This window comes from Sceloporus occidentalis, unplaced genomic scaffold (genome assembly GCF_023333645.1).
Source record: "Sceloporus occidentalis isolate IW3139 unplaced genomic scaffold, rSceOcc1.0.p SCAF_5, whole genome shotgun sequence".
Lineage (NCBI taxonomy): Eukaryota > Metazoa > Chordata > Lepidosauria > Squamata > Phrynosomatidae > Sceloporus > Sceloporus occidentalis.
The window spans coordinates 17,515,607-17,542,095 of NW_028316985.1; the positions used below are offsets into that span (position 1 = coordinate 17,515,607).

Consider the following 26,489-nt stretch of genomic DNA (forward strand, 5'->3'; position numbering starts at 1 on the left):
CCCACCAGATGTTTTCCATTAGCCCCTGCCACTCTGGCAAGTGGTGGAGGATGAAAGGAGGGATGGGGAACCTCAGGAAGGGCCAAGTTCCTTGTCCCAAATATAGAAAATGGTCTTCTAAAGCACAAATGATCACTATCACTATCTGTACTGCCTTTTATATATCACAAAACTGTTCACAGTGGACAAAGCCCTGTTTGACTTAGTAATTTTGATGTGTTTGATATCTCCTCACTCCAGAGATTGCCTAAGACATCTAGCACATGAGGCAGAAAATCCAAATGGTTCTTTCTGTATAACAAAACCATAGCATTGAGCTAAATAAGTTAGTGATTTGCCCTGTAATAACACCTACCAAAACCTGTCACTTAATGATGCTCATTTCGTGCAGTACAGGGGCGGGCAAAATATGGTTTATATGTGTGTGTGTGTGTGTGTGTGTATCTATATATATGTTTTTTGCTCCAGATTGCCCCAAATTGACCGCTGGGGCATGTGGAGGGCATTTCTACCATGTTTGCAGGCCCGCTTTGGACCTCCCACCTCCCTGAACCAGGCAACATTTTTTTTTTGCAGAATATTTCAAAAAAAAAAATTTGCAGAATATTTCAAAAAGTTTTTTTCAGAATTCCCTCTGGGGGGCATGAACACCCAAAAACATGATGAGAAGGCCTCATCTGCCACAGAGGGCATTTGGGAAGGGACTTTTGATAGGGGAGAGCAGGTGCATTGTGGTTACCTCCCCCCAAGGAATCCTGCAAGATTAATGAAGACCCCCTAGCCTTGCACAGTTGCCAATCCCTAGTGTAGTAGACGTTTGAGGTGTTTTTTGATGAATGCTCTAGATCAGCTCTGAAGTCTACTGTCTTGACAGTTTACTTCATATTAGCTTCTTTCTTAATAACAGAATGAGAGTTGTGTGTACCATTAGAATTCCTTTGAAAACAGCCAAATTGGAAGCATAAAAGAACAATTTATGGTGCCCAGTGCAAAGGACTTACGTTCTCTGTGTATATATTCCTTTTTTACGTAGGTGATCCTGAAGTTTCATGCATACTCATATTTCCTTTCCCCTACTTTCTGCTTTAATAAAGTTGACTATAACCTGAAAAATCAGATTTCTTATATGTTATACATGAGTTTAGATACTCATCTAAATACGGCTTTAGATACCTGTCTAAACATGGGTATCAGACACATGCAAACATCTCTGAAGGGGTATTTGACACACTGAAGGGGTATTTGTTTGGTCATAGAGTATGTGACTATTCTGGAGGGCAGGGCAGGAGGGAGCAAGACATGTGGCAACTCTTTAATTTCCCTCAGTGTTAATCTCCTCCTTTACACTTTTGCCAAACCCAGTCTGTAGCATATTTGTTTGTTCTGGCAGCACATCCACAACAGGTTGATTATACTCAGAATTTCAAGATGCCTATGTTAGAATTTGTTACGTACATTACATTTTCTAGCACAATCACACAAGAAACTTGCCAAACTCTGATCTATTATATTTATAAATTTACTTTGTAGGGAGGGGGTCATATTTATAAAAAAAAAAAATCATTTATATTATTTACAGTAGGTGAGGGTGGGCAAAATGTGGCCTGTGAATAGCATGCAGTGTACCAGGGGCTTTTTTGGTCCCGAGAGCCTCCTATGGGTAAAAGAGAAATAAAACAGAAACATTCCCCCCCCCCTCCAAATGCCTCCAAATGCACCCTAGGGAGTGTGGTGGCATTTTCACCATATTTTATTGACACCTGGACAATTTACAACCAAGAGAGGCATTTTTTTGTAACAAGAAATGAATTCTGTTCACTTCTTGATGTAAAAATATTTATTTGTTCTTCTTAGTAGGTAGTGTGGTGGGGATGCAGCCTCTAAAGTCTCCTAAAGGACTAATGCAGCCCCCTAGCCTTCCAATGTGGCCCACGCTTACCAGGATTTCTGACTACCTCCTTTTAAAAAAAAAAACTAGAAGGGTTTTTCTCTTTATAAATAAGGCTATTAAAATCTCTAAAATATAGACTTGATAGGAAAAACTAATTTGAGATGCGGTGCTAGAAAAGAGTTCTGAGAATATTGTGGGTTGCTAAAAATACAGGTTGATGGATCCTAGAGCAAATCAGGCCAAAACTTTCCCTACAAACAAAGATGACTAAATTGAGATTGTCATATTTTGGCCACATCATCTTTAGCCACAAGAAGAAATGACTCACTAGAAGAGACTATTATTGGTCCATAACACACTGCAGAAATAATCCAGTTTGATACTGCTTTAACTGCCCAGGCTCAGTGCTAGGGAATCTTGGGAACTGTATTTTTATGAGACATTTAGCCTTCTCTTTCAGAGAGCTCTGGTGCTACAATAAACTACAATTCCTAGGATTCCCTAGCACTGAGGCAGGGCAGGTCTTGAACTGGATTGTTTCTGCAGTGTGTTTTGGACCATAGTTGACTGAAAATATGGCTCGTAATTATTGGCTCTATTACTCCAGGTATCAAGATTTTGCATCTGACTGCATTTAATGGATTTCAGGTTTCTAGTTAAAAACAAAAAAACGAAGCAAAAGTAAACTCCTCTGCCACTATCTTAGCGTCCTGCACTCTTTAACTGAGTAACTGGAGGATGAAGTAGAAAGGCTGTTCCCTGGAAAACCAAGCAAAATCAGGGCAAATGCTTTCCTTTATTTACTAGAATGGAGTACTGTCCACCCCTGGGCACCCTCCCTAATGGAAAATGTTTATGGATCCTTTCTTAACGTCCCCCCAAATGACAACAGTGCAGTGCCATACTGACACAAATGAACATGTGAGAAATAGTCGCATATTACTTAGCTTGATTTCCTTCTCTGTCCAGAGGTCCATACCTGCCTTTCTTGCCTGCATGTTCTCCAAGTTCTATTATTTCCTCATCCTGTCTTTACAGTATACCGTATATATGTATGTGTATATATTTATTGCGGAGTTGCATGATTTCTTGCTGTTTCTTTCTCTCTCTTTCTCTCACTGTCTGCCTCTCTTATGTATGCATTTTCTTTTGTAGACTGCTTTGAATTCTGGGCAGGGAGTGGGGTGGGCTAGCCAGGATGGGCACCTGAACCAATAACTCTCTCTCTTCACCGATTCCTTGTTGTAGACTATTGGGGAGAGTCTTATTACAGTGACCTCATCGACTTGCACCTGGGTGGTATGTATGGCAGAACCTCTTCGCTGACACTAACCCTGCTGACACCTGCTCCTGACACCCTCTCCCTCCACCTGTATCTTTCCATCCCTGCCTCACAAGCAATGAGATGAAACCACTCTTGCACCCAATTGATTGGCTAGGGCACAACCCCTTTTCCAGCTCAAAGGAGAAAGCTGCATTATATCAAGCTGTTTTCTCTTTTATTGTGATTTGTAAACCACTCAATATCAGCGTTGGATTAACTGTTAAGAGGAAAGAAGAGACACCTGATGGAGAGAACAAAATGGAAGGCAACATTAAAAGTGTGCAAAAGTTGTCTAATGTTTTCCTTAGGATAACTGACAAAGTTCTTTTCAAAGAAAAAACAAATCTGACTTCTCCAGCATCACTTTCTCTCAGGAAGGGTGTTAGTACTCAAAATGTACTGGAATCATGTTGTCTTCCATATACCTCTATAGCCTTTTCCCCTTGGTTTTGTGATTAGCTGTGGACCTAAACCAAAGTGTTGTGTGTGATGAGATACGGGCCCTGGGAGGAGCATCTCCCTTACCCCTTTTAGGATTTGTTATCTTCTCCCTTCCAGTCTCCCCTTTAATGGCACTAGGAAAACCATTTGTGGGACATGAGAAGAATTCCTCACTTGTCTATTCATTGTCCTGTTTGCACTGGTCACATTTATGAACTGTCCACAAAATTTTATGGCATAATACATTAGACTTTAAGGTGCCACAGGATTATGTGGTTTTGCTGTAACATAACAGCACATCTGTAATTTTAAAATATATAATGCAGTATTGTCACATTGTGAGTTTTTATACTGTCCTGAGACAGCTGCAAGTGAAGTGTAGAACTCCCAGTGTGATGGTGTATTGTGCTTTTACATTTCTGGCTGGTATAGGGAAGTCAGGAGGAGGAGACAAAGTGGCTGCTATGGCTGACAGTGACCAGCATGACCTATAAATTGTTGTAGGCTGAATGCAGTTTAAGGCAGTGTTGCTGTACCAAAAAATTAAATTAAATGGCAGTGAATTCTGGTGTACAAGTCCCTTACAGGAGCTCTCGGGATCTACCTTTCCCTCTACACATACTTTTTTATCCAAGAAATTCCTAGTCCTCAAAGGGCAGTGAGCAGTGGGAGGAGTAACAATATTCCCCCCAAATACATCCCATCACACAAATGCTTTTTAGTGTTTATAACAGGTAGAAAGAGTATAAGCCATGGAGCACCTATGGCCCTCATGCTATTTTTAAGAACTTGGGAACTGTGGCATTCACCATTTAAAAAAAAAAAAAACAAATTTAAAAATTGTCCACAAATGCCGCCTTGCCTCTTAGAGGGCACATGGATAATTTTGGGCTTCCCTTGGTTCTTTTAGGCCTGGAAGTATTTGTAGTGGGAAAGGTTCTGCCCAAAACCCATCCCCTTTCCAAAAGTGCCAAAATTTCTCCCCTGTCTCCTAGAGGCCAACGGGCCCAAAAAAATCTTTTTTGTATTGTTTTCCAGGGGCAGTTGATAGTGGGAGGGATGACCAACCAAGGTCTCTTGGGGCAATGTGTTCCCTGGCCCCCAGCAGTTGCCCATCTCTAAGAACTCCAGGTGGTCCGAAAGGGGTTTGCTATCTAAAGCAAAGAGCAAGATGGCACACATGCAGCCCCAAAATTCTGTGTACATAAGCTAACTTGTTTGGGTGTTGGAATCTTCTTTCAGCTGAATTGAAAACACAGAATCCTTGGCTTCATCTGAAGGCAGCAGAATAGCTTTGTGAATGTAGCTGAGGCTGTGTGGCCTGCACAGTTCTTTCCTCAGCAAAAGGAGAACCGCAAAGTATCATAGGATGAACAGCTTGGGGCTGCCACTGGATATACATATATATATGCACACACCAGGATCCACTGCCTGAGACAGCCACCTTACTTCATCTAACATTAGAGGTAGCGCTGCAAGGACTGCCATCTTTTTATTTTCTGTTGTGGACTTCATTAAAGGGCACACTGCTTTAAATGCTATGGATTTCTTTAACATTTGTACCGCTCCCCTTAGGGTTTGTGTAGATGACGGTATTTAAATAGCACTGCCAACTTTCACTAGAGAGCTGCAGTTCCTGCAGAAACACATGCAGCCATGATTGAAAGCAGATGTTACACATGTGTAGTTAAACCTTAAAGAAGCAAAAGTTAGAAGAAACACTCAGATTATATTTGTGGTCTCTTCCTCATATTTCTCATTCCCTTCAAAGGACATCACAAGGTGATGCAGTTTCAGTGCGTTTTCCCCCTTTCTCTGATGACATGGGAATTAAATCTCTACAGAAAAATAGTGAATGAACACAGACCTGCACAAGGTGTATCTGCTACCTCTCTGCTTCTGCAGTGTCACTCAGGCACAGGCAAAAAGCAAAACTGGAAAGTTGATTGAAACCCTGAAAGGCTGAATTTTGCAAGGTGGATTGCCAGTTCTGCCACCTTGATTTAGCACACCTTGAAGAAAACAGTTGCTTACCCAGATGGTAATATATTCTCATCTGTACTCTTTTGAGAGTTGGTGGTGGGAGGATGCATTACCAAGTCTCCTCAAGGTCACTTTCCTGTATTGCAAACATTTATCAACACATCTGTGCCACTTCTGCAGAAGCCAATCAAACCTATTAGTGTTTTTAAGATCCCACAGTTTGCAATTAAGAAGATCAGTAGCATTTTTAAAACTTTTTTATTATGGTTGAGGGATGAAATTCAGAGGATCCACAAAATTTCTGGCCCCAGCATAGCCCAAATATCAAGGCTTCACTCTACCTTTTTAAAAATGTACCATTCAGACAAGACACAGCCAAAGGTCTCTTGAACATTTTATATACCATTTTATATACCATAGTAAAGATCTCTTGTTGGGTTCTCTACATGTGTACTTCAACTGCTGAATTAGATTCTATGTGGAAATTCTAGTGCAGGGCAGTGCGGGGAAAGCCAAGATGCAGGGCACTGAGTTTTGTCTCAGTTTTCTGGGCTTACTGGGGACTGATCAGTATAATGGAACCATACTGTTGGGACACTAATCCTGATCCAAATCAAAACAAAACACCCTCCTTTAAATGTAGTGGGATTTCAGGTTTTCCTAGTGCTCTTCCCTAGCTCAGCATTAGGAAGCATTGTGTGCCTACAGAAGGAGCTGTAAAAGGGTTAATGCTAAGTTACACTTAACAGGTTCCACTCCCTGGCTGCTGACCCACACTTCTTTTTCCTCTTCCTTTCCCTCTCCCTCTCCCTCTTGATTCCCTAATGATTCCTCAAAGGCAGTGGTCCTGTAACGTTTGCTAACTGGTGGCTTTTAAAAAAGTAGTTCTCAGAGTCATTTAAAGGGAAACTGTCATTTTTTCATGCAACTTCACTACCATTATAAAAAAGTCACTAAAACTAAAAGTCACTTTTAACTAAAAGTAACAGCCATACATTTAATTTGCTTTTCATAATTGACATCCTTCTTCACTTCCTGTTTGGCTAAACATGCATAGTGTTCTTTGCAATTCCTGTCTATACTTTGGGAGTGTTTATTTATTTTGTGATGATGAAGGGCATGGTACTTCAACTGGGTATTCCTTGTTAATTCTTCCCAGCCTAGAAGTGATTATATTCCATCTTGAATTATGGATGCCAATGCTGATGATTTAAACCACCTCATTTTTAAAAACCACCACCACAATAAAAGCAATAATTCATACAGTATCCCTTTAAATTAAATGCTGTGTTTACGTGCAGAAAAATCTGTGGCTTTGTAGTTTTACTTTTTTTATATTCCTCTGTGACTGATGTGTGTGCAGTACTTCCATCCTGACAGACTGCCAGAGTGCTCAAGAATTGCTTAGCACATTAGGTAAGGGATTAGGATATGGACCAGGGAGGTCCTGATTCAGATAACATTTCCATTAACTATGTAAGTTAGTTAGTATTAATTGCCTTCTGAAATGGTTAATGTGAGGATCACTGAGAGAAATTATTCTGAATGTTCAAGGTGAGCTTTACAATGCATCATGATCATTAATGTTAAAAGTCAGGGTCCACTTCTGAAGACATAGAAAGAAAGACCTATCCTTCAGCATATCACATCAACAATTTAGCCATTGGGTCTCAGCCCAGCTGGACTGCTGTGCATTCATACTGAGTTCTCCCCAAGTTAAATGAATCAACTTTCCAACCATGTACTAGATATTTCTAGATCATAGAGTTACTTAAAGAAAACAGTACTCAGTGCTGTCCTAACATTATTAAGCCAGCATGTGGCTGTACTTTTCTGACTCCTATGGAAAGGGTTGCTGTGCAGAGTAAAAGAACCCCATGTGCATTGTCTAGGAACACGCCATGTTCTTGCATGGCATATGCATGTTTTAACCAATGATCAGCACCCAAGGTCCTTGTAAGTCTTTAAACAGAGGCTGGATGGCCATCTGTTGGGTATGCTTTGATTGAGAGTTCCTGCAAGGCAGGGGGTTGGACTGGATGGCCCTTGTAGTCTCTTCCAACTCTTTGATTCTATGGCCTGTTACAGACTGCCAAAACAAAGCTGCTTCGGGTCTCTTTGGAGGTATGCTATTTAAATGATGCCTGGGTCCTAAGAGTCCGGAGGTCGCGCCAAAGCCACCCTCCATTCCTAAGCGCTGGAGTGCAGCTTTGGTGCAGCTTCCAGATTCTTCGGATGCATGCATCATTTAAACAGCATACCTCCAAAGAGACCCAAAGCAGCTTTATTTTGGCAGTCTGTAACAGGCCTATGATTCTAGGTATGATCATCTATTACATGCAGGAAGGAGATAGATAGCTATAATGAGAAGAAAAGGAATTGAGTCTAAATTCAGTCTAGGCATTTCTTTACCACCACCACCACCACCCCCCAGTAGATGGTCAACACTACCAGTAAGCACAGGCTTGGATTTAAGATGACTTGGGCCTGGAACAAACGGGCCTTTCCAACACCCTCGCCACGTGTGAGGGTTGCCTGGGGGGCGGAGCGCCCACATGCCCCGCAACCCTCACATGTGACAAGGTTGTAACAATGGTGGCGCCCTGTATACATGGTGCCACCATTGTTACATAAGCACTGCACAGTGCCACACAGGGCTTACATAACGAGTGTGCCTACACCGCTGCCGCAGCTTGAGAAGAACCTGCTTTTTGCAGGTTCTTTTTCGGCAGGTGGGAAGCCGCGCGGTTTGGTGGCTGTGGCTTCCCTCTGGCGGAAAAAGGCCACCGCCCGGACCATTTTACAGGTATGTACCGGGCCTCACAGTATAGTTAAATTTGTATTCCAATATCTGTTTTAATCTAACATTTGGGAGGCAAATTCCAGTGGGCTTGGAATACTAGGGTTCACACCCTTTATGCAATGCATGTTTTGGTATTGCTAGCTTCACATTTTACTTTATAACATCATGATATATCCAATGGCCAGGATTCCCTTAGATCAGGGGTAGGCAACCTGCGGCCTGCGGGCCGGATGCGGCCCGGCAAGGTCTTGGGACCAGCCCCAGCCCGGTCCTGCCGCCAATTGCCGCCGGAGCCTTTGGCCTCTCACATGAGGGCGTGGAGCCTTTGGCCTATCAGGAGGAGACGGGCAAGCGGGGGCAAGCGGCAGGCAAGGGGGGCAAGTGGTGGGCAAGGGGGGCAATTGTCTATAGAAGCCTCCAAAACATGCATTTATATTAACATTTTTTAAAAATCAGCAAAAAATTTTAGCGTGTCCTCCAATTTTTTAAAAAAGTGTCCTCCATTTGAAATTTTTGTCCTACATTTGTCCCGGTTTATTTATTTATTTTTTAAAGGAAATTAATTAATCATTTCTTTTTTGGCTTCGGCCCCCCAGTTGTCTGAGGGACAGCAACCCGGCCCCCGGCTCAAAAAGGCTGCCTACCGCTGCCTTAGATGAATGTAAGTAATATTAGCAAAGCATGGCCAAAAGAATATACCGTAATAGAATACAATACCCAGCAATATCTAGAAGGTCAGGACAAGACAAGGACAGTATTAGGTACTCAGGAAAGAAAATTGTTGCCGTATCTGAGGAGGAAAGGATGATTGTTATCAGTTGAAGATAATTCCAGGCTCATGGCTGAGTAATCCAGCACTGGAAGAATAGTGGAAAGCATAGTTAATGGGTAGAGGGCAGATTGTCCAACTGTTTATTTATCTGTTCCAGAATCTTGTTTTTTATATTAGCATCAAACTGATCGATCATTCATTGCCTGGGTCCTTTTTCCCCTTTCTGAAAATGGAGACATTTGCCCATCACAAGTAAACAGGAGTTTTTCTTGTATTTCAAGAATTTTAGAAAAAGGCTCTGAGATTACATCTGCAAGTTCCTTTATGACCTTTGGTACAGTTCATCGCACCCTGGAGACTTGAATTTCAAATAGTTAGGTGTTCCTTCAGTCCTGGGCTGCAGCCCCCTCGTTGTCTCATTTATTCTCTTTTCACCAAGTTGTGCACTCTTTTCCTTCTGGGAGAAGACAGAAGCAAAGTAGAGTTGGCCCTCTGTTTTCGCGGGGATCCGTTCCGGAACCCCCCCCCCCCACGTGCACAAACGGAGGGTTGCGCATATTGAAGCCTCATAGGCTTGAATGGTATCCCCCCCCCCCTTTGTTTGGTCCAGGCATGCGCACCATTAGAAATAGTGCATCCTGTCGTTATTCTTAATTTGATTCCTTTATTTTAGTGGTGGTGATAGTAGTAGTATTACTACTAACTTTATTAATAGCTTGCCTTTTTTGACAAAACTGAAGAAACCATTCTGGATGAGCAACATGTCTGACTCAGCATCTAGTTAAAAGAGTTAATACAAAGAGTCAGTGGGCAAGTTAGCATCAAGGTCACCAGAAGAATGTTTTGGCCAGTAGGGTTTTGTCAGGGATGGAAACCTCTGGAACCATTGAAGCTGGGCTATTTAAAAACAGCACCCAATGAAGCTAGAGAGAATGGCAGAATTTGACTTTGCTTTTCTATCTGGGAAACCCCTGGATTAAGCAAGAAAAATTGGTATAGGTTTGGTGCATGCCAAAACACTCTTCCCCCAGGTCACTCTAGCACAAGTAGAATAGGGACTGTGCCATTAAGACATTTCTGGGAGATTTGTTTGTTTTCCCTGGATCGTTGTTGGTTTGCTGATGCTTGTTTCTGTAGCTCCAAGTGATACCTGGAGATGATGGCTCAAACTGCATGATGCTGAAAGTGGTGTTGCGTAATCTTGTAATTTAGAATAACGTATATTTCTGTGATTCATCACTTAATCCTCTCCACTGTACTGACTATTTGGACTTGAAGGTTTTAGTCCCTAGTTGGAGAGACGGAGATTAGCTATGAATTAGAATTGATTCATTCTACTTTAACAAGATTAGTTACTTCTGTCTTCCAGGAGAGAGGGGCAGAGTGTCTGGGCAGGTATCCTTCCGTGTTTGATTTTGATTCAGAGATCCCTAAAAGGAGGAAAGGTGGTCACAGTGACTACTGGTATGTTCAGCAGAAATAGGGATTTCCACCTTCTCTGTTACCCAGGGGTTCAAGGCAAGGATAAACTTTAAAACATCCAGATAGCATTTACCACCTTTTCCACACAACACACCCACCACATCCTTTTTTTCTTCTTGCTCCAAACAAACCATTTTTATTATTTTTAACCTCTATGGTGAGGCTGAGCTAATTCTGAACTTTATCCTTTCTGTCTTTCTCTCTACAAATATTGGCCACTTGTTTATACTCTTCCTTGGTAATTTGCCATTTCTTCCATTTCATTACTCAGATTATTTGAAAAATCTTTATTTTTATTTATTTATGAAGCTCCTGTGGTTTTATTTGTCATTTCCAGTTGTTTCTTGTTGGAATTGTTTATGATAATGCTTTGAATATTACACTTTCAAGAAACTGATCAGTCATGAACTCTCTTCTCTTTCAATATTTCTGACCAGGGAATCTCACCTGGGATTTCTTAATGTATATGCCAAACTATACTTAACTTTCCTTTTCCAACCTGCCTTCCATGCCCAAGTTGTGATTTCTGCACAGGTGTATTTATCATTTATATATGATGCTATTCCTCCTACCTTTTGCATAGGTTGTAGCCTTCAGTTACTGTATTGTCCTAAATTTCATCCTACCAGGTTTCAGTAATGCTTGCTAAATAACATTTGCCTTCCTATATTAAGAATTCATCTTGTTTATCTTTATCCCCTGTGTTTTAATGTAGAGACATCTGAAACCATAGATCACTCCGTCCAGCTGCTTCCTTCGTGTTTACCCCCACCTCTTTGTAGATTCACAAACCATTCCTATAAAATATTGTCTCCCTTCCTGCAAGGTTTAGTTTAAATCCCTTCTGAACAGATTATTAAGATTCCTGACCATCCACAGTAAGGCACAACACATCTGTTGGCAGCAGTACTCCTTCACAGGAAGGGATTGTGCTTACTAGTCTTTAAAAAATTAAATATCAATTTTATTAAAAACACGATTAAACCAGACAAAACATTTTTACAACATAATTTCAGTAAAAAATTAAAAAGTACAACACACCACACTATCCACACACTACAACCCCTTAGTTAAAATTCAGAAGGCCTGCCAGGAGAAAGCTCTTCACCTGGCAGCAGAAAGATAGGACGAAGAGGAAGACAGCCGAACTGGAATTTTGGCTGTCTGGGAGCAGCCACAAAGAAGGCTCTCTCTCAAGTCTTCATGAACCACACCTCCAAAGTAGTGGATTGAGAGAACACCCTCCCCTGTAGCTCTTAAAGCATGTGCTGGCTTATACAGTGGTCCGTTGTTATACGCTGGGGTTTGGTTCCAAGATCCCCCGTGGATAACAAAATCTGTGTATACTCAAGTCCCATTAAATATAATGACCTAGCAAAATGGTGTCCCTTATAAAAAATGGAAAATCAAGGTTTGATATTTGAAATTTATACTTTTTTTGAACATTTTCAAACCATGGATGCTTGAATCCGTGTATAAAAAATCTGTGTATAAGAAGGGCCCAGTGTATAAGGAGATATGGCCTTTCAGATAGTCTGTGTTGACTTTAAAGGTCAAGCCAGCAGTTTGAATTCTGCCCAGGAATGGACCAATAGCCAATGCAACTGTTTAAAACAGGGGAGTCACATAGTCCCTGTACCCAGCCTTGGTCAACAATCCAGCCACAGTATTTTGGATCTGCTGAAATTTTTGAAGTCTCTATGTGGGCTGCCAGTTTCCAAAGGCAGCCCCATATGAAGTGTGTTTCAGTAGTTCAGACAGGATGTAATCAAGGTGTGTGTCACCATAGCCAGATCTAATTTCTCAAGGAAAGGGTGGAGTTGGTGCACTGTGCAAATGCACTCCTAGCCACTGCTGAGACCTGGGCATCCAGACTCAGATCTGAGTCCAGGAGTACACCCAAGCTACAAAACAGAGATTTGAAGGGGAGTGTAACCCCATCCAACACAGGCTGAATACCTGTTCCCTGACCTGCCTTCCAAATCACCAGGGGCACCTCTGTCTTGTCCGGATTAAGTTTGTAAACCATCTCCCTTCCTAATATTTTCATAAAAGGCTGGTGCCAGCTGAAATAACATCTTAATAATAATAATTAATAATTTGTTTTATTTATATACCGCTATTCCAAAGATCATAGCGGTGAACAGCAAGTAAGCTAATTTGCCCCCAACAGTCTGGGTACTCATTTTAGCGACCTCGGAAGGATGCAAGCCTGAGTCGAGCTTGGGCCCTTTTGCTGGTCTTGAACTCGCAACCTTGTGGTTTCGAGTGAATGGCTGCAGTACAGGCAGGCATTTAACCACTGCGCCACCAGGGCTCCTTATGTCTCTCTGTCCTGCAACTAGAAGGCACTGTTTTGTTAGTCATTCAGTACTTTCTTTTAACTACTGTCTACCATACTCTAGAACCATCCAGGAGATACGCAAAATCCATGATGATTCTTAATTCTCCTTTTGGGTAATTGTTGTTAGACCCTTCGCTGAATTATCACTTCTTTCCTATTGGTATAATAACATTAATGAAAAAAATGGTCAGTAAATTATATCAACACATAAACTTGGAAGTAAATATACACAGAAGTGGATTTCACTAGCTTTGCAAATGTTTGATTCATGCTTGGTAAATGAATATATTTTAGTGAGGGGAGCGGTACTCATGACCACCAAGAACAATGATCTTAAGAGGTGAGCTATACTTGTATGGAGTGGGTATTACAGAAATTGACACCTCCATATAGGATCTGTATAAGTTGCTGCTTTTATTTACATGATTATAGCACCTAGAACAAAGCTGTTGGAAATAGAGGTGGCTGCATGGTTAATTCTCAAGGTGTCTTAGCAGGAGTGTGAGCTAGCGGCACTGCAGAAAGCATCCAACGTGCTCCTCCAGACTTCCAAGTTTGAAGAAGTTCACAGTGGTCTTCTTCATGGGCTTAGTCATACCTAAGGAAGAACTTGAGTGAAGTAGGGAATATCCAGAGCATATCATTCTTACTATACTAACTTGGTATTTATTTGTAAGCAAAAATTTTTAAAGCCAACTATGGCTCTTATGATCATTCAGACATACTATTTTAATAAATATACTGTATATCCTATGCGTGATCTTGGAAGAAGCCTATGAAATAAAAAATTTACCTTAAAAATGTTTGCATTGTTGCATCGTATAGGTTTTCATGATGTCTTTCCCAAATGGCAAAAATATTTTTGAGACTTTCAGACCTGTTTAAAAAATAATAATGTTCAAAGATAATATGGAATGTCTTCAGGTATGATTGGTTCTCAAGTACATAAGATCAGGTACTTGGTAACAGTTTACAGTGCACTTACTTCCTCTCTTTTTAACTCTACTTGTCTGAGAGAATCATATGGGTGACTCACATACTTTGCAAGCTGGTGCACCTTCTGCCTTTACCTTTGGACTCTCCTATGTGTTATTGCTCTAGTTCTGTGATGGTCCCTTTTAAAAGATCTTTCTTTCCAGAAACATACATGTTTTTATTAATTAGAACTGTAGCTTTCCCCTCTCCATTTATAAGTGCATGTCAGCCTGAATCCAGTGGACTGTGAATGCTCTTTTTTCATAAGTTTGGTTTCTGTACCGCTTTATGACAAAATGGATTTTTCCTGTTACTTAAATTCTTATGACAGAATAGCCAATGGGCCATATGAGTTTTTACATGGATTTTTCATCTCTTTACATATTATATACCCTATGAATCCCCAAATGAAATAAATAATAAATGGCTATTATGAGCTTAAACTACTTACCCACAGAAAATACTACCTTGTGCCTGAATTACCATTCTGGCTTTGCCTTCTGCAATTCCGGAGGTATTGTACCATAGGTTGGGCTCCACTGAAGTTGAATAACTCATTCATACACTCTGAAAAAAATTAAGCAGCCTTCAAGTTGGATTTTCCAGATCATGGTGAACTATAGCTCTCATCACCCCAAGCCAGGATAATAGGAATTGTAGCCCAGCAACAGCTTTGGAGCAAAGTTGGAGAAAGCTGATTTTGAGTAAATAAAGAGTGATGAGAAGTGTGTGTCTCATTTTACGTTAGCAGGAAATGTGTGCCTCTATCACCAGAACTTTGGGAAATGCTGGTTTACTGTGGTGTATACGTTAGCAGCACACACATGCCCTTTTTTTGTGGGAAAAATCTATTTGTACATTTCAGTGGACCATATTCCTCAAATTTCTGTGTTCACTCCTCCACTGCAGAGAACCAGTATGGTGTAGTGGTTTGAGTATTGGGCAGACTCTGGACTACCAGGGCTCAGATCCCACCTTAGCTGTGAAAAAAAACCAGGATGTCCTTGGGCAAGTTCCTTTTTCTCAACCTTAGAGAACGGCAGTGGTAAACTTTCTCTGAATAAATCTTGCCAAGAAATCTTATAATGGAGTCAAACTGAAGGTGCATAACAACAACTTGACATTGGCACAGCTAGGAATATGAAAACTATATGTAAGGAATATCAACAGAAAATGGTTTAGAATCTAGGTCAGTTTGCCCTTCATGTGAAAATGAAAAGGGTGAAAGATATAGAAAGATGATGTATAAAGCTGTCTAATGGCTTCACCTCTATGATGCCAGGAATTGGGAAGTGTAGAGCTTTTCCATGGGATCTCAATATGCTTAACATGTAAAATATGTTTTTTCTCATCATGCCTTTGTATTCTGATCAATTCTTTCCGTAGACCTATTTCTTTGGGTACGATCATAAAAAAAACCTGCATAAAAAGAACACCATACAATATGCCACGTTTCAAAACTTCAGCTAATTTTAAAGACAACCTTTCAAAACCTATTTATTATAATATTTATTTAGAGATCTAATATTATCCACCCTCTTCTTGGTACTTTGATCTGTCACCTATATACAACGCAACATTTAGGATGAAATGTTGACGAGTACAAGAAATGGGAAATCTTGGAAATGTTTCTTTGGCCCACTAACTTCTGTGGCTCATGCTGTGCTCCTCCCAGTGCAGCCACAATCTGCTCTTCTCCATTCATGTGGACAAGGGATGTTCCATCTGTAGACTGTTCCCTTTGTTTCTGCTTCTCCATTTCTTGTGTTATTATTTTCTTTTCTACTTTCTTCTTGTTGTTTCCTTTCTTTCTCACTCTTGTGCTTTTTGTCCTTTTGCTTGTCTGTTTATTTTCACCCTGTTTTTTCCTCCTTCCTCTCCACTTCCAACTTCCTCTCCCCTTCCCTTCTTCCTCTCCCATCTTTGGTCCTATTGAAGTTGAGCCCAATGCCGGGACACCACGCCGTAGACCTCTCTCCTTCTGCCCTTGCTGTGCCCACGAAGGTAATGTAATTTCTTGCATTCCCTCCATTCCCTTTCCAAACTGCGATTGGATTGGCATAGAGACGCTAGTCAGCTAGTGATGATACCAAGTAATTCACTGGCCAAACTTTTTCCTTTCTCCCTTCATTCTCAGTGAAACTCTCTGTAGCACCCATGTTATGAAGTGTGTTTCATAATATCTTAAAGGTACAGTATCCCTTTTAAAACTGTGTTTAATTGGATAAGGATCATTCCCCTGGTCATTGGGGCCATTTATCTAGAGTGGTATAGCAACAAGTGGCCTGCTAAGACGCCTGTTTGATGTGTTGAATTTCTCAAAGGGATCTTTGGGAGAGTGGCGTGAATCTTCTTTCATTAAAAAAAACCCAACAAACACATTTAATGGATTGAAAGAGTACTGTGTCTTTTGAAAGAACTGGTTTGCCCAGCTTCCCTTGACTTTGAAAAGCCAGTTTCCCGATTTACTGTAATCTGGAATGTTCTCTTGTAGTCTGTGTCTTGCTAAGCACATTCTTGACTTGACCAGTTTCCATTGTGAAGTTTCCATTTACCAAGGCATGGGGAAAAAGGGTGGGATGTGACCAACGCGTATAACTTCTGCTAACCCCTGTATCTGCTTTCCATGGTGCGCTATCATCTTTCCACCCCACCTCTGCTGTCTTTCTCTCTTTTCTCATTGGCTGTTTAAAAAAAACATCAAATGGAAAAAAATGTTTTCAGAGGTCCATAGTAACACATATTTGGCTGTCTTGGTTAGAAGTGTTTCTCTGATTAACCTCACAGTGGAAAGGGTGGGGAGAGTGCTTTTCATGGTTCCATAGCACAGTACATCTGCATGTATAAGCTTCTTCTCTCTTTCAACCATGGCTAAGAGGACACATTGTGCAGAGATGTTCAGAAAAGCATGATTGGAACTGAGCAATGGATAGGTACAGCCATCTTCCAAGATATGTAATGCACCAGGGTGAGATTTTTATAACAGTTTGATTATATGTTCTTGTTCCTTGGCTGTTTTTAGTGTTTGAAACAAGTGCTTCCTCCTGGTTCCCTTTATGGGAATAAGGGTGGAAATAAGGCCAACCAGAACCTCTGGAAGAAGTCTTAGTTTCAATACAACTTAAATGGAATGATTGGCTTGCATTGTTTTCAGGACTCCCCTGTTTTCTTGACAGCGATTACAAGTGCAACAATTGATCCCCACAGTCACAAATAAGAATAATTAGTGCCATCAAGTAGAGACAAAAGTACCTGAATGTAGACATACAGCAACCGGAGAACTATGTACAGATTTTAAAAAGAATGTAATCTTAACATTTCTCTTCTGTACAAATGAAACAGCAAATACAACCATACCGCTACTTAGAATTTTGTATGATTTCCAGGGACCAGATCAACATGTTGGATGTACCCTGACAGCTGACAATCCCTGTACTGATCCTGCCAGGAGCATCTGTGTTTTGGAATAACCAGAGCAGCTTCTAATGTAGATGTCACACATAACTAGGCAGAGATTTTGCATTATAACCATTGCCCAGCCTTCTTGTTTGAATATAAATAAGTAATAATAATAAAACTTTTATTTGTATCCCGCTTTTCTGTGACAAGACAATCAAAGCAGCTCACAACACATTAAAATCCACATTTACAAAATGATGTCCCAAATTCCCCCCTTAACGTGAATATACGTTCACATTACTTATAAACAGGAGAAGAACTTACCTATGGAAGTAGGAATTAACCTCTCAGTTATGAGCCACAGCTTGGCAATGACCTTTGCATATGTCAATTTCTAAAACCATTTCAGACATTTAAGAATATAGACACCTTCGCTAAAAACAAACAAAATCTCAACGGTGTAAGAAACATTAGCTGCCACATAATTTTGGACATAGTGGTTGGCCTATAACCCCCCTTATAATCATACCGGAGTTTCACTTGCATTTGAACTGAATTTTTTCAGCAACTGAGCCCAACAGCAGAGGTATCTATAAAAAGAAGCCATTATAGGTTAATAGATGTGCATTATTTATGTGGCTCTTTAAATAGCAGAAAACCCCACCCTCATATAAAATAGCTATGTTCTTGATTCCATATCAGGTTGTGCTGACTGAGGATGGCATTGGTTTTTAACTTAAGTTTGAGTGATATACTTGGTAAGATGTTGCTCTTTCTCCTGTATTTTTATATTGGCAAATAATGAATTTCCTGCTTGTGCCTTTCTGCTGTGGAAGAATAGTATGGAACTAGTAAAACTAGAGTTGACAGAACTGTGTGTATTCTGTAGAATGTTTGTATTTTAAAAAGTATGGGGCTCTAGCAGACACAAGGAAGTAGATCGGCTTGGTGTGATTGATAATACTAAGAAGCAAAACTATTGATGGCACAGTCCAGGAACTATAAGCAGAGGACAGACATATGGACAGCATATGAAGGAAAGAGTGTGGCATATAGTACTTCCTATCAAGTAGGGGCACATCAACATATAGCTGATGAAACCTTATGCTGAAGCAGACCAGCAAGGAATTGTAAATGCTGATTTCATACAGCAGTCTGTCCACTATGCACTCCGTAGCTATGTGTTAAATTAACATTATCATCTAAATGATGAGTAGGAGTGTAAGATTCTGACACATCCAAACCCCCTCCCACATCACGTAATTGCCATCTTGCAAAATTATCACTGTAACATGTAATTTGAAGAGTAGGATGTATTAGACCTTGTCCAGAAGATCAAAACCATTAATTAATTAATTTTAATTAAAAGTGAAAGAGATGTCAAAAAATAGTGATTTGGCTCTTTAGCCTGATAAGAGTAGTGTGGGATCATGGCTTCAGGATGGCTGGATCTAGTGAAGACTTTTTAAGATAAGCTGGTCCTCCATCCTGCATGCTGTATGTGAACTAAACAAGAAGTATCTGATAAGAGTGCTCTGGCAGCATCTTGCTTGGCTTTCTTTGCACATTTTGCTCCTCTCACTCCCATTTTTGTTACTGCCTGCCTGATGGGCTTGTAGAAATGCCAGGTCATCTTCCTGAAAGCTGACACAAATTCTTCTCTTGGCAGGCATGGGGAAGAAGGATGACCCCAAGTTGATGCAGGAGTGGTTCAAGCTGGTGCAGGAAAAAAATGCCTTGGTTCGCTATGAGTCGGAGCTGATGATATTGTGAGTAAGCGGAGATTTTCCTGAACAGAGAAGCAAAAAATGAAGCATCTGCCTCCACAGATCCATACTGTTCATAAACATAGGTTTACCTTCACTTTGGCCACAGTGATGATGGGTGAATAGGAAACTGTTGCTGTCAAAATAACATAAATTAATAGGAGACTTAGGCCCGTTACAGACCGCCCAAAAGGGGCGGTCTTGGGCCGCTGCCGGTTGCAGCGTGGGGAAGCTGCTGCAGCCAAACCGCGCAACTCCCCTGCGCTGTAAAAAAGGAGCGCAAAAATCGCTCTCCTTCCGGGAACCCGGAAGAGACGTCGCAAGTGCCAAAGCGCGCACTCGCGACGTCTCTTCCGGGTTTGGACGTCCGGACACACAGCGTCCATTACGTCAAGATGGCCGCGCCCATCTGTATAGGGCGCCGCCATCTTGATGTACGGAATACGCGCGAGGGGCAAGGCGCATCCGGAAGCGCCACCCCTTGCGCGTATTCACGGCGCGACGACGGCGCCGCTTAGGCCCGTCTATAATGCGCCTCAGTTTGAAAAATTTGAAGATACTGGGCTAGAAAGACCCAAAGATTGATTTTGTATAAGTCACCTTGCCTTGTTCACAAGATGGCCCAGCTGTTAGGGCTGCTTTTTAGTGTGCCTGGAGATAGAAATGTATGGTTGAAATACAGCCCCCAAATGTGCTTTAGCCAACAAATGGATACTTCCAGCTGAAAAAAAGATTTGAAGGTGGCTGTTGCCTCCTGCCCCTTCTCCTGGCTGTATGCAACCCATAGGGCTACATTATCTCCATCCTTGATGTAGAGGAAACAACTCTTACAAGAGGAGGCTAAAAATAGAGAGTAAAATAAATATTTAAAAACTTTAACAGTGGCATGCTGCTGAGGCTAGGTTCTCTCAGTCTTTCTAATTCATAACTCCAGATAAGGCCAATAGGAAGAAGATATTGTCATTTACATCCAAACTGACTAGAACAAGCAATGGAAAGGGTAGGAATTGAGTTGGCATATTTCTCTCGATTTCTTACAAGCTTTTCTAACCATCCATCCCACAAAGTGGGTTTATAGGTGAAACAGCTGCATGACTGTTTCACATGTAGAGCTGAAAACATGGAGAAAACTCAGAAACTGAATACTGCTTCAGTTTTGTTAGTAAATTCAGTAATAATAGAACAGTGCCCATTTTCTGTTTCTTCTTACAGTGCTCGGGAGTTGGAGCTTGAGGACAGGCAAAGTCGGCTACAGCAAGAACTTCGGGAGAGGATGGCAGTAGAAGGTAAGTTTTTTAGGGATGCTCTTGTTCCCTGTCGTAACCTTCAACTCAATCCCTTGATGTACTTCACAAGTCTGCCTCCCTCCCTCTGTCTCTCTAGACCATCTGAAGACAGATGATGAGCTCTCAGAGGAAAAGAGAATCCTGAATGAAATGCTAGAGGTGGTGGAGCAGAGGGATTCTCTTGTGGCCCTCCTGGAAGAGCAGAGGCTCCAGGAGAAGGAAGAAGACAAGGATCTGGAGGCAGTTATGCTATCCAAGGGATTCAACTTGAACTGGTCTTGAACTCCACACCATACTCAACTGCTGATCTGCATCATCCTGCTGGCATATGCCACATTGGCCAGAGCTGTCTGGTTGGAGGAGATGTCTTCATGCAGGAACCTCTTGAGAGCTCCTGCAGCACCTGACTGCTTGAGTGAGCAGCTTCTTGCTGAGAGGAGTCGGTTATAAAGGTGCTGAGGCCTATGTGAGGTCTGAGGTGATGGCTGGAGGTTGCGTGCCTTCCTCAAGGACCTGTGTGAAAGGCCATTGAGTTTTTGTGACCTCTGGGAGAGGCTAAAAAAAGAGAGAGAGAGAGGTGGTTTTAACCAATCTCAGTGGTGCGTAGCGTATCTGTTTCATATTTACACAGGTAGTTGTGTTCTTGTTTTTGTTCGTTTGTTTGGTTGAAATACAGCAGCATCTCTCTTTTGAGACATCACCTTGCAGCAACCTTTGAATGAGCAACTTATTCACTGCTCCAGATCACGTTGTGTTACATGTTGAAGGTTCTCCTCACCAAAGAAGCCTGAAGCTGCCATTATTGTCTGGGCATGGAGAAGACAGAGAGGATTGGAAACTTGGAAGGTTCATTGACTTGAAGTACTTACCCCTTATAGTTTCTACAAATGACACAGGTGGGCTTACTTTCATCACTGCAGCCTCTGTGAATTGCCATTGTTCTGAAGGGGGACCAGTGTTTAGCCATTCCCTCTCTGCCATGTATTTCACTAGACAGAAGAGGATTGTTTTCCTTTCTCCATTGTCATGAGACTGCTCCATTGTGAACTTTGTGCTCATTTGGACACTGGAACATGAACATAGCTTAATTGAGAAACATTTCAAGGGAGCTCTTAGATGAAAGCCCCCTGCTTCAACCCCGCTCCCTCATGGACCCTTGAAGATTGATCTGTGGGTCTTTTTGTTCTTGTGTATTGGGGATGGGGGGATTTTTTCTTCTTTTTTGCACGTTGGAAATGAAGCAAAACTCCTACCCTGGCCCTTTAGTCACTTTAGACCCTTTAATATCCATTAACTTATTTTTAATACTTGAAAGAAGATTTGGTTTTGTACCTTTTTAAGAAGTGTGCAGACGAATGAGTGGTGAATCTGTGTGCCTGCTGCATCCCTCAACTTCTGTGTTTGTTTTTAATTTGCTGATCCCCCTTCCTTTCTATCTATTTATTAGAGTTCTTATTAATGGCATTACTGTTAAAACACTACATTTGATCCTGGAGAGGAGATGCTTTTAAGTTCCAGGCAATTGATTCTACTTGGGCCTTGAACCTGCAATACATTGAAGGGTTTCTTCTTGATAAACTCCTGCATCCTCATGGAGTGGGAGGCTAAGAATCTGAAAGCAATGAAGACAGATTTATTTCCTGCACATCATAAACTTTCTTGTCTGTTTCCTAAAGTTGGACAAAGTCATGCTTGTTTTGTCTACTGCTGTCAAGTTTCTGTGACTAGAATGGTGGCAATACCACTCTTCCCTTGTAGTACCTTATAGTCTGCCTGCAAGAAAAGGATTAGCACAAATTCCACTAGTTCATGTTCCTGATTTCCTCCAGTTTGTCTTGGGAAGGGAATTAATGGTCCTGTCCCAGTGTAACAGCAAATAGGACACAACAAAGAATTATCTATCACCAGCTGAGATGTTCTATAAGCACACTATGTCCTTCACCATAACTTTCTTAAAGATGCCAACCTGCAGCTCTTAGAAGGTTTCATTCTTAATTTTAAAAAAAATCCTTGTTGATTTAGTATATATTTAAAAGGTTGCTGTTTATTTATACCCTATACATTATTAAGCAAAGCAGGATGGTCTCTAAAGTGAATTGTTTGTATCAGCTAAGATTGCTAGATTCAATACATTACAAGGTTCCTGTGTTGGTAATCAAACAGAAGAGAGAACTTCTGCAGATTCAGCTTCTCCCAGCATTGCAGCAATGTGACAGGAAAAGATAATCCTGCTGACATTCTCCTTGCTACCCAGTTAAAGATGTGGGGTCTCTGTCAGTCTAGCAACTGCAAGAGTACTTCAAGGTTTTCTAGCCAGAGTCTGATTAATTATAGTCTCCAGTCTTCTTTTTTGTTGTCAACAGCAAGGGATTGTACCCTTTCCTGTTTTGGAGGCCTTAATTTCAATTTTTTTTAATTTTTTAAAAATAGTATATCTGCTATAATTTAATGTTCATCATTAGAGGCCTTTCTTTCTGGAAAGCCTCAAGTTCCAGAAAACTAGACAGGTCTAGCTTAAATGCATATGTTCTTTTCACTTTCAGCTAGCAAGGAGGGATTTCCCTCTTAGTTCTGTTCAAAATAATGTATCCAGATGGAAAAGAGGATTGCATGTTGTTACTCATATTCAAGGAACTGGACTAGAGTTCTTCAAGGACGTCACTCATAAATATTCATGCATCCCAGCAAAGCAACAGGGAAAATCAAGTCTTTTCCCTTCCAGACTAATACTCACTCACATGGCAAGTTGGAAAACCTGTCTGTGAATGGCTTGCCTGTGCCTTTCATAGCAGCCTGGCAAACAGGTTAACTATTTTGTTGTGCCATTTCAGTGCTGTGACTCTGCTCAACATGCCTGGCCACTTTGCATCTTCAGGCATCAAGGTACAATGTACCCATATTTGGGGGGAACGCAAAACCTGTGGTAATTCTCATTCAAGGTATGACCATCATATTCCTTTATGTAACTCTGATTTCTTTTATTGGATTGAAGAAGTAGTCATTGCATTTCCTAACACTACAAAATAGCAGATAAACAACTAGACCAAAACTAGATGTACAAGGAGATAATGTACAGCTGCTCCTTAGGAAGCTTTGTAGGATCAAACAAATATTACACCTTTGGTTAACCAATGTTTCTTGTCTTCTGAATCAGTTTATGCCCCCCAAAAAATATGTGCTTCATTTTTTTAAAATAGCCTTTTTGAATTGATTTTTTTTTTGGGGGGGGGGGGTTGTAAAGCAGTTCTTTTCATTTCTCCTGCAGTTGGTAACAGTCTTAATCCTCCCCTACCCAGTAATAAACTCTGAACTGAAGCAATAAAATAATAAATCAGGAGGTGGTATCCCTCCTATCCCAGTTGGGACTATCAGTAAAAATCCTGTTTGTGTTCTGAACATGATTGCAAACAGAAAACTGTTGGCAGTCATATATATGGGATATGCATCTTTTTGGTTCTTTCTGCAAAATGTTGTGAAATTAATTCTTGTCTCTCAGTCTATACTTAAATTGGACAAATCCTCTTCTTGCCGAAAGAGAATTATAGAACAGCATCCCCCAAACTGCTGTCCTCCAGATGAGTAGGACTAAAACTCCTGTAAATTTTATCTAATTTGGAGAGTTGTCATGGATGTTGGAAATTTTATTCCAAAATATCTAGAGGTTACCAGGTTTGGTCTAGAAAGAGAAAGAATGGGGCAATGTTTTCAAACTAATCTACCCAATTTTTACAAGCATGTTGAAATAGATCAGGAAGGTCCTGAGGGAGACTGGCAAAATTCATAACAAATATAATAGTGGAGCAAGAAGGATTTATGCGCTCATGGACTCATGCCTGTTCATAACATGCAGAAAGAAGAAGATAATATGAATTCACTTATGTTGGAACATCAGTCATCAGTTTCCACATCCCTTAGAATTCAGTAGAGATGGACTGTCATAAAAGACAGAACTGACATTAAGCTACTGTATGTCTATGATGTGGCTAAGTCTTACAGCTAGTTCAAATTTAGTGTTTACTAATTCTCATGTGAAAGGCATTGTATGGCTTATATCCACCTTTGCCAACTGGGTGACCTCCAGATGTGTTGCAGCTTCCAGAATCTCCTAGCCATTATTACAGACCAACACACCTAGAGGGCACCCACTGGGTGGGGGAAATCTAGTTTACATTTTTGCTGTTCTGAATGCAGTCGGTTACAACAGAACTGGGAACATGCCTCTTCCTTGTAAGGTGGTAGAAACAAAGCTAGTTTCCATGCATTTTTATACTTGGGGTTTATTTGCTGTCAAGAAGGTAAGAACTGTGTCCCTCCAGATGTTTGCAGATATAACTCTCTTCACCTCTAACAAGGATGGCCAGTAGTAAGGGATAATGGGAAGTGTAGTCCAAAAGCTTATGTAAGACCACAGTTGGCCACCACAGGCACACATTCTTGTTCCTTTCCAGACTGCCTAAATATAGCCCCTTGTGCAACGAAGAGAACAACCTCTCTCAGAAGTAGTACATTTTAGCTTCAAAACTACTTATTTCTGCTCATCCACCTTTAGCTCAAACTTCAGTTTGGTAGCTGAGACCTAAACATGCAGACAAGACAATTACTCTAAAGCCAAGGCTGGTGGTACCAGGAACATTGATTGCATGTCCTCTGTTGTAATACTTTGTATTCACCGTGCTCAACTTTACAGTCAAAACAGGAGGGTTTTTTGTTTTTAAATGCAGTGTCAGGCTCTCCTTTTAGGATGTGGTGCTAATGCAGAAGTAACAAGCACACATTGTACCCTCTGGGTTTTTAATCTGTTTAATGTTTTTTAAAAAATACATTGTGATCCAGAGCATTTTTAAGCAACCACAGTTACATCTAGAATTGCATGATCATCTGCTACCACCTAAGGCTAAGAAGATAGCAAACTCCCAACCTGCCACTCCTTCAGATTGGATCTAAGAAAAATTATTTAACAGAATGTTTACATTTGAACTCTGAAAGGAAAGCAATGTGTTTGTTTTCCAGCGTCCTATATTTTAAAAAAAGAAAGAAATTGCTGTGAGTTGGGAATGTTATTTGCAATTTAAAAAAAAATGAAACAGCTTGCTTGATATTAAAGAGATCAGAAGGGATCATGTACAGATGCCGTAATTTAATTTTTAAAAAAATATATAGAAGTATGTATGTGAAATCCAGTCTAGATGAAGGGATTTAATGTGGTATGTTCCCCTTGGGACAGGTGGGAACTCTGATATTCAGACTGTTTTATAGTTGGCCTGTGTGCAGTGTAACAGGAAATTGTGTACTGTATTTTTTTCATGTTTAAAACTTCCTCTAATCCCCACCTATCCTCTTTGACTTCCCATTTTGTTGCATTTCATTATGTTTGTTCTTATGCACACTTGCTTTGTTGGTGTTGAGATTTTAGCACCTCAGGTCGCCAGCGGAACTAAAAAAAGAGAGAGAAAATAAAATCATTAAATTTTTACTGTGTTGCTCAAGTTTGATTTGCTTTATGTTTCATCCTAATAACACATTGGGAGGAAGGAGAGGAATTTACTGCTTTGTTTGGCCGAGTACTCTCTCTGTCTCAGAAGACAAAGGCACACTCCGCTGTGAACATATCTTGCCAAGAAAACCCTGTGATAGGGTTGCCATAAGTCGGAAATTACTTGAAGGCACACAACAACGTAGTGTAATATAGAACAACATCCAGTTCACATGCATCCCTCACCCATCGTGCTCCATGATGGCCGGACTTGAGGGTGGATATCAACAACAAAAGTCAACACTAACACCAGCACCTTCAGCTGAGCTCAGAAGCAAATTGGAAGCCAGTGCATGTCTTGCAAGACCAGTTTATAAGGTCTCTAAAATGCACACCTAACAGCAGTCTTGTGGTTGCATTTTGCACTAGCTACAGGTCCCAAACACTTTTCAGGGGCAGCCTCATGTATAACACATTACAATAGTCTAGTTGGGAGATAAGGCATGAATCACTACAGCCAGTTCTGCCTTCCCTAAAAAAGGGTGCAAGT

General features: G+C 40.9%; 1 protein-coding gene across 3 annotated transcripts in view; it reads left to right on the forward strand.

The window, feature by feature from the left end:
* Positions 1-25,917, forward strand: part of MICAL3 (microtubule associated monooxygenase, calponin and LIM domain containing 3) — a 235,761-nt gene extending 209,844 nt beyond the window's left edge. For 2 of the 3 annotated variants that reach the window (XM_089527728.1, XM_089527729.1), the window contains 5 exons: positions 3,140-3,190; positions 15,954-16,019; positions 19,084-19,183; positions 20,393-20,466; positions 20,564-25,917. In XM_089527728.1, coding sequence (XP_089383854.1) covers positions 3,140-3,190; positions 15,954-16,019; positions 19,084-19,183; positions 20,393-20,466; positions 20,564-20,748 — 476 coding nt within the window. In that variant the 3' untranslated portion in view covers positions 20,749-25,917. The remainder of the gene's footprint in view (positions 1-3,139; positions 3,191-15,953; positions 16,020-19,083; positions 19,184-20,392; positions 20,467-20,563) is intronic. The other variant, XM_089527730.1, reaches the window with a different exon arrangement.
* Positions 25,918-26,489: the final 572 nt, after the last annotated feature.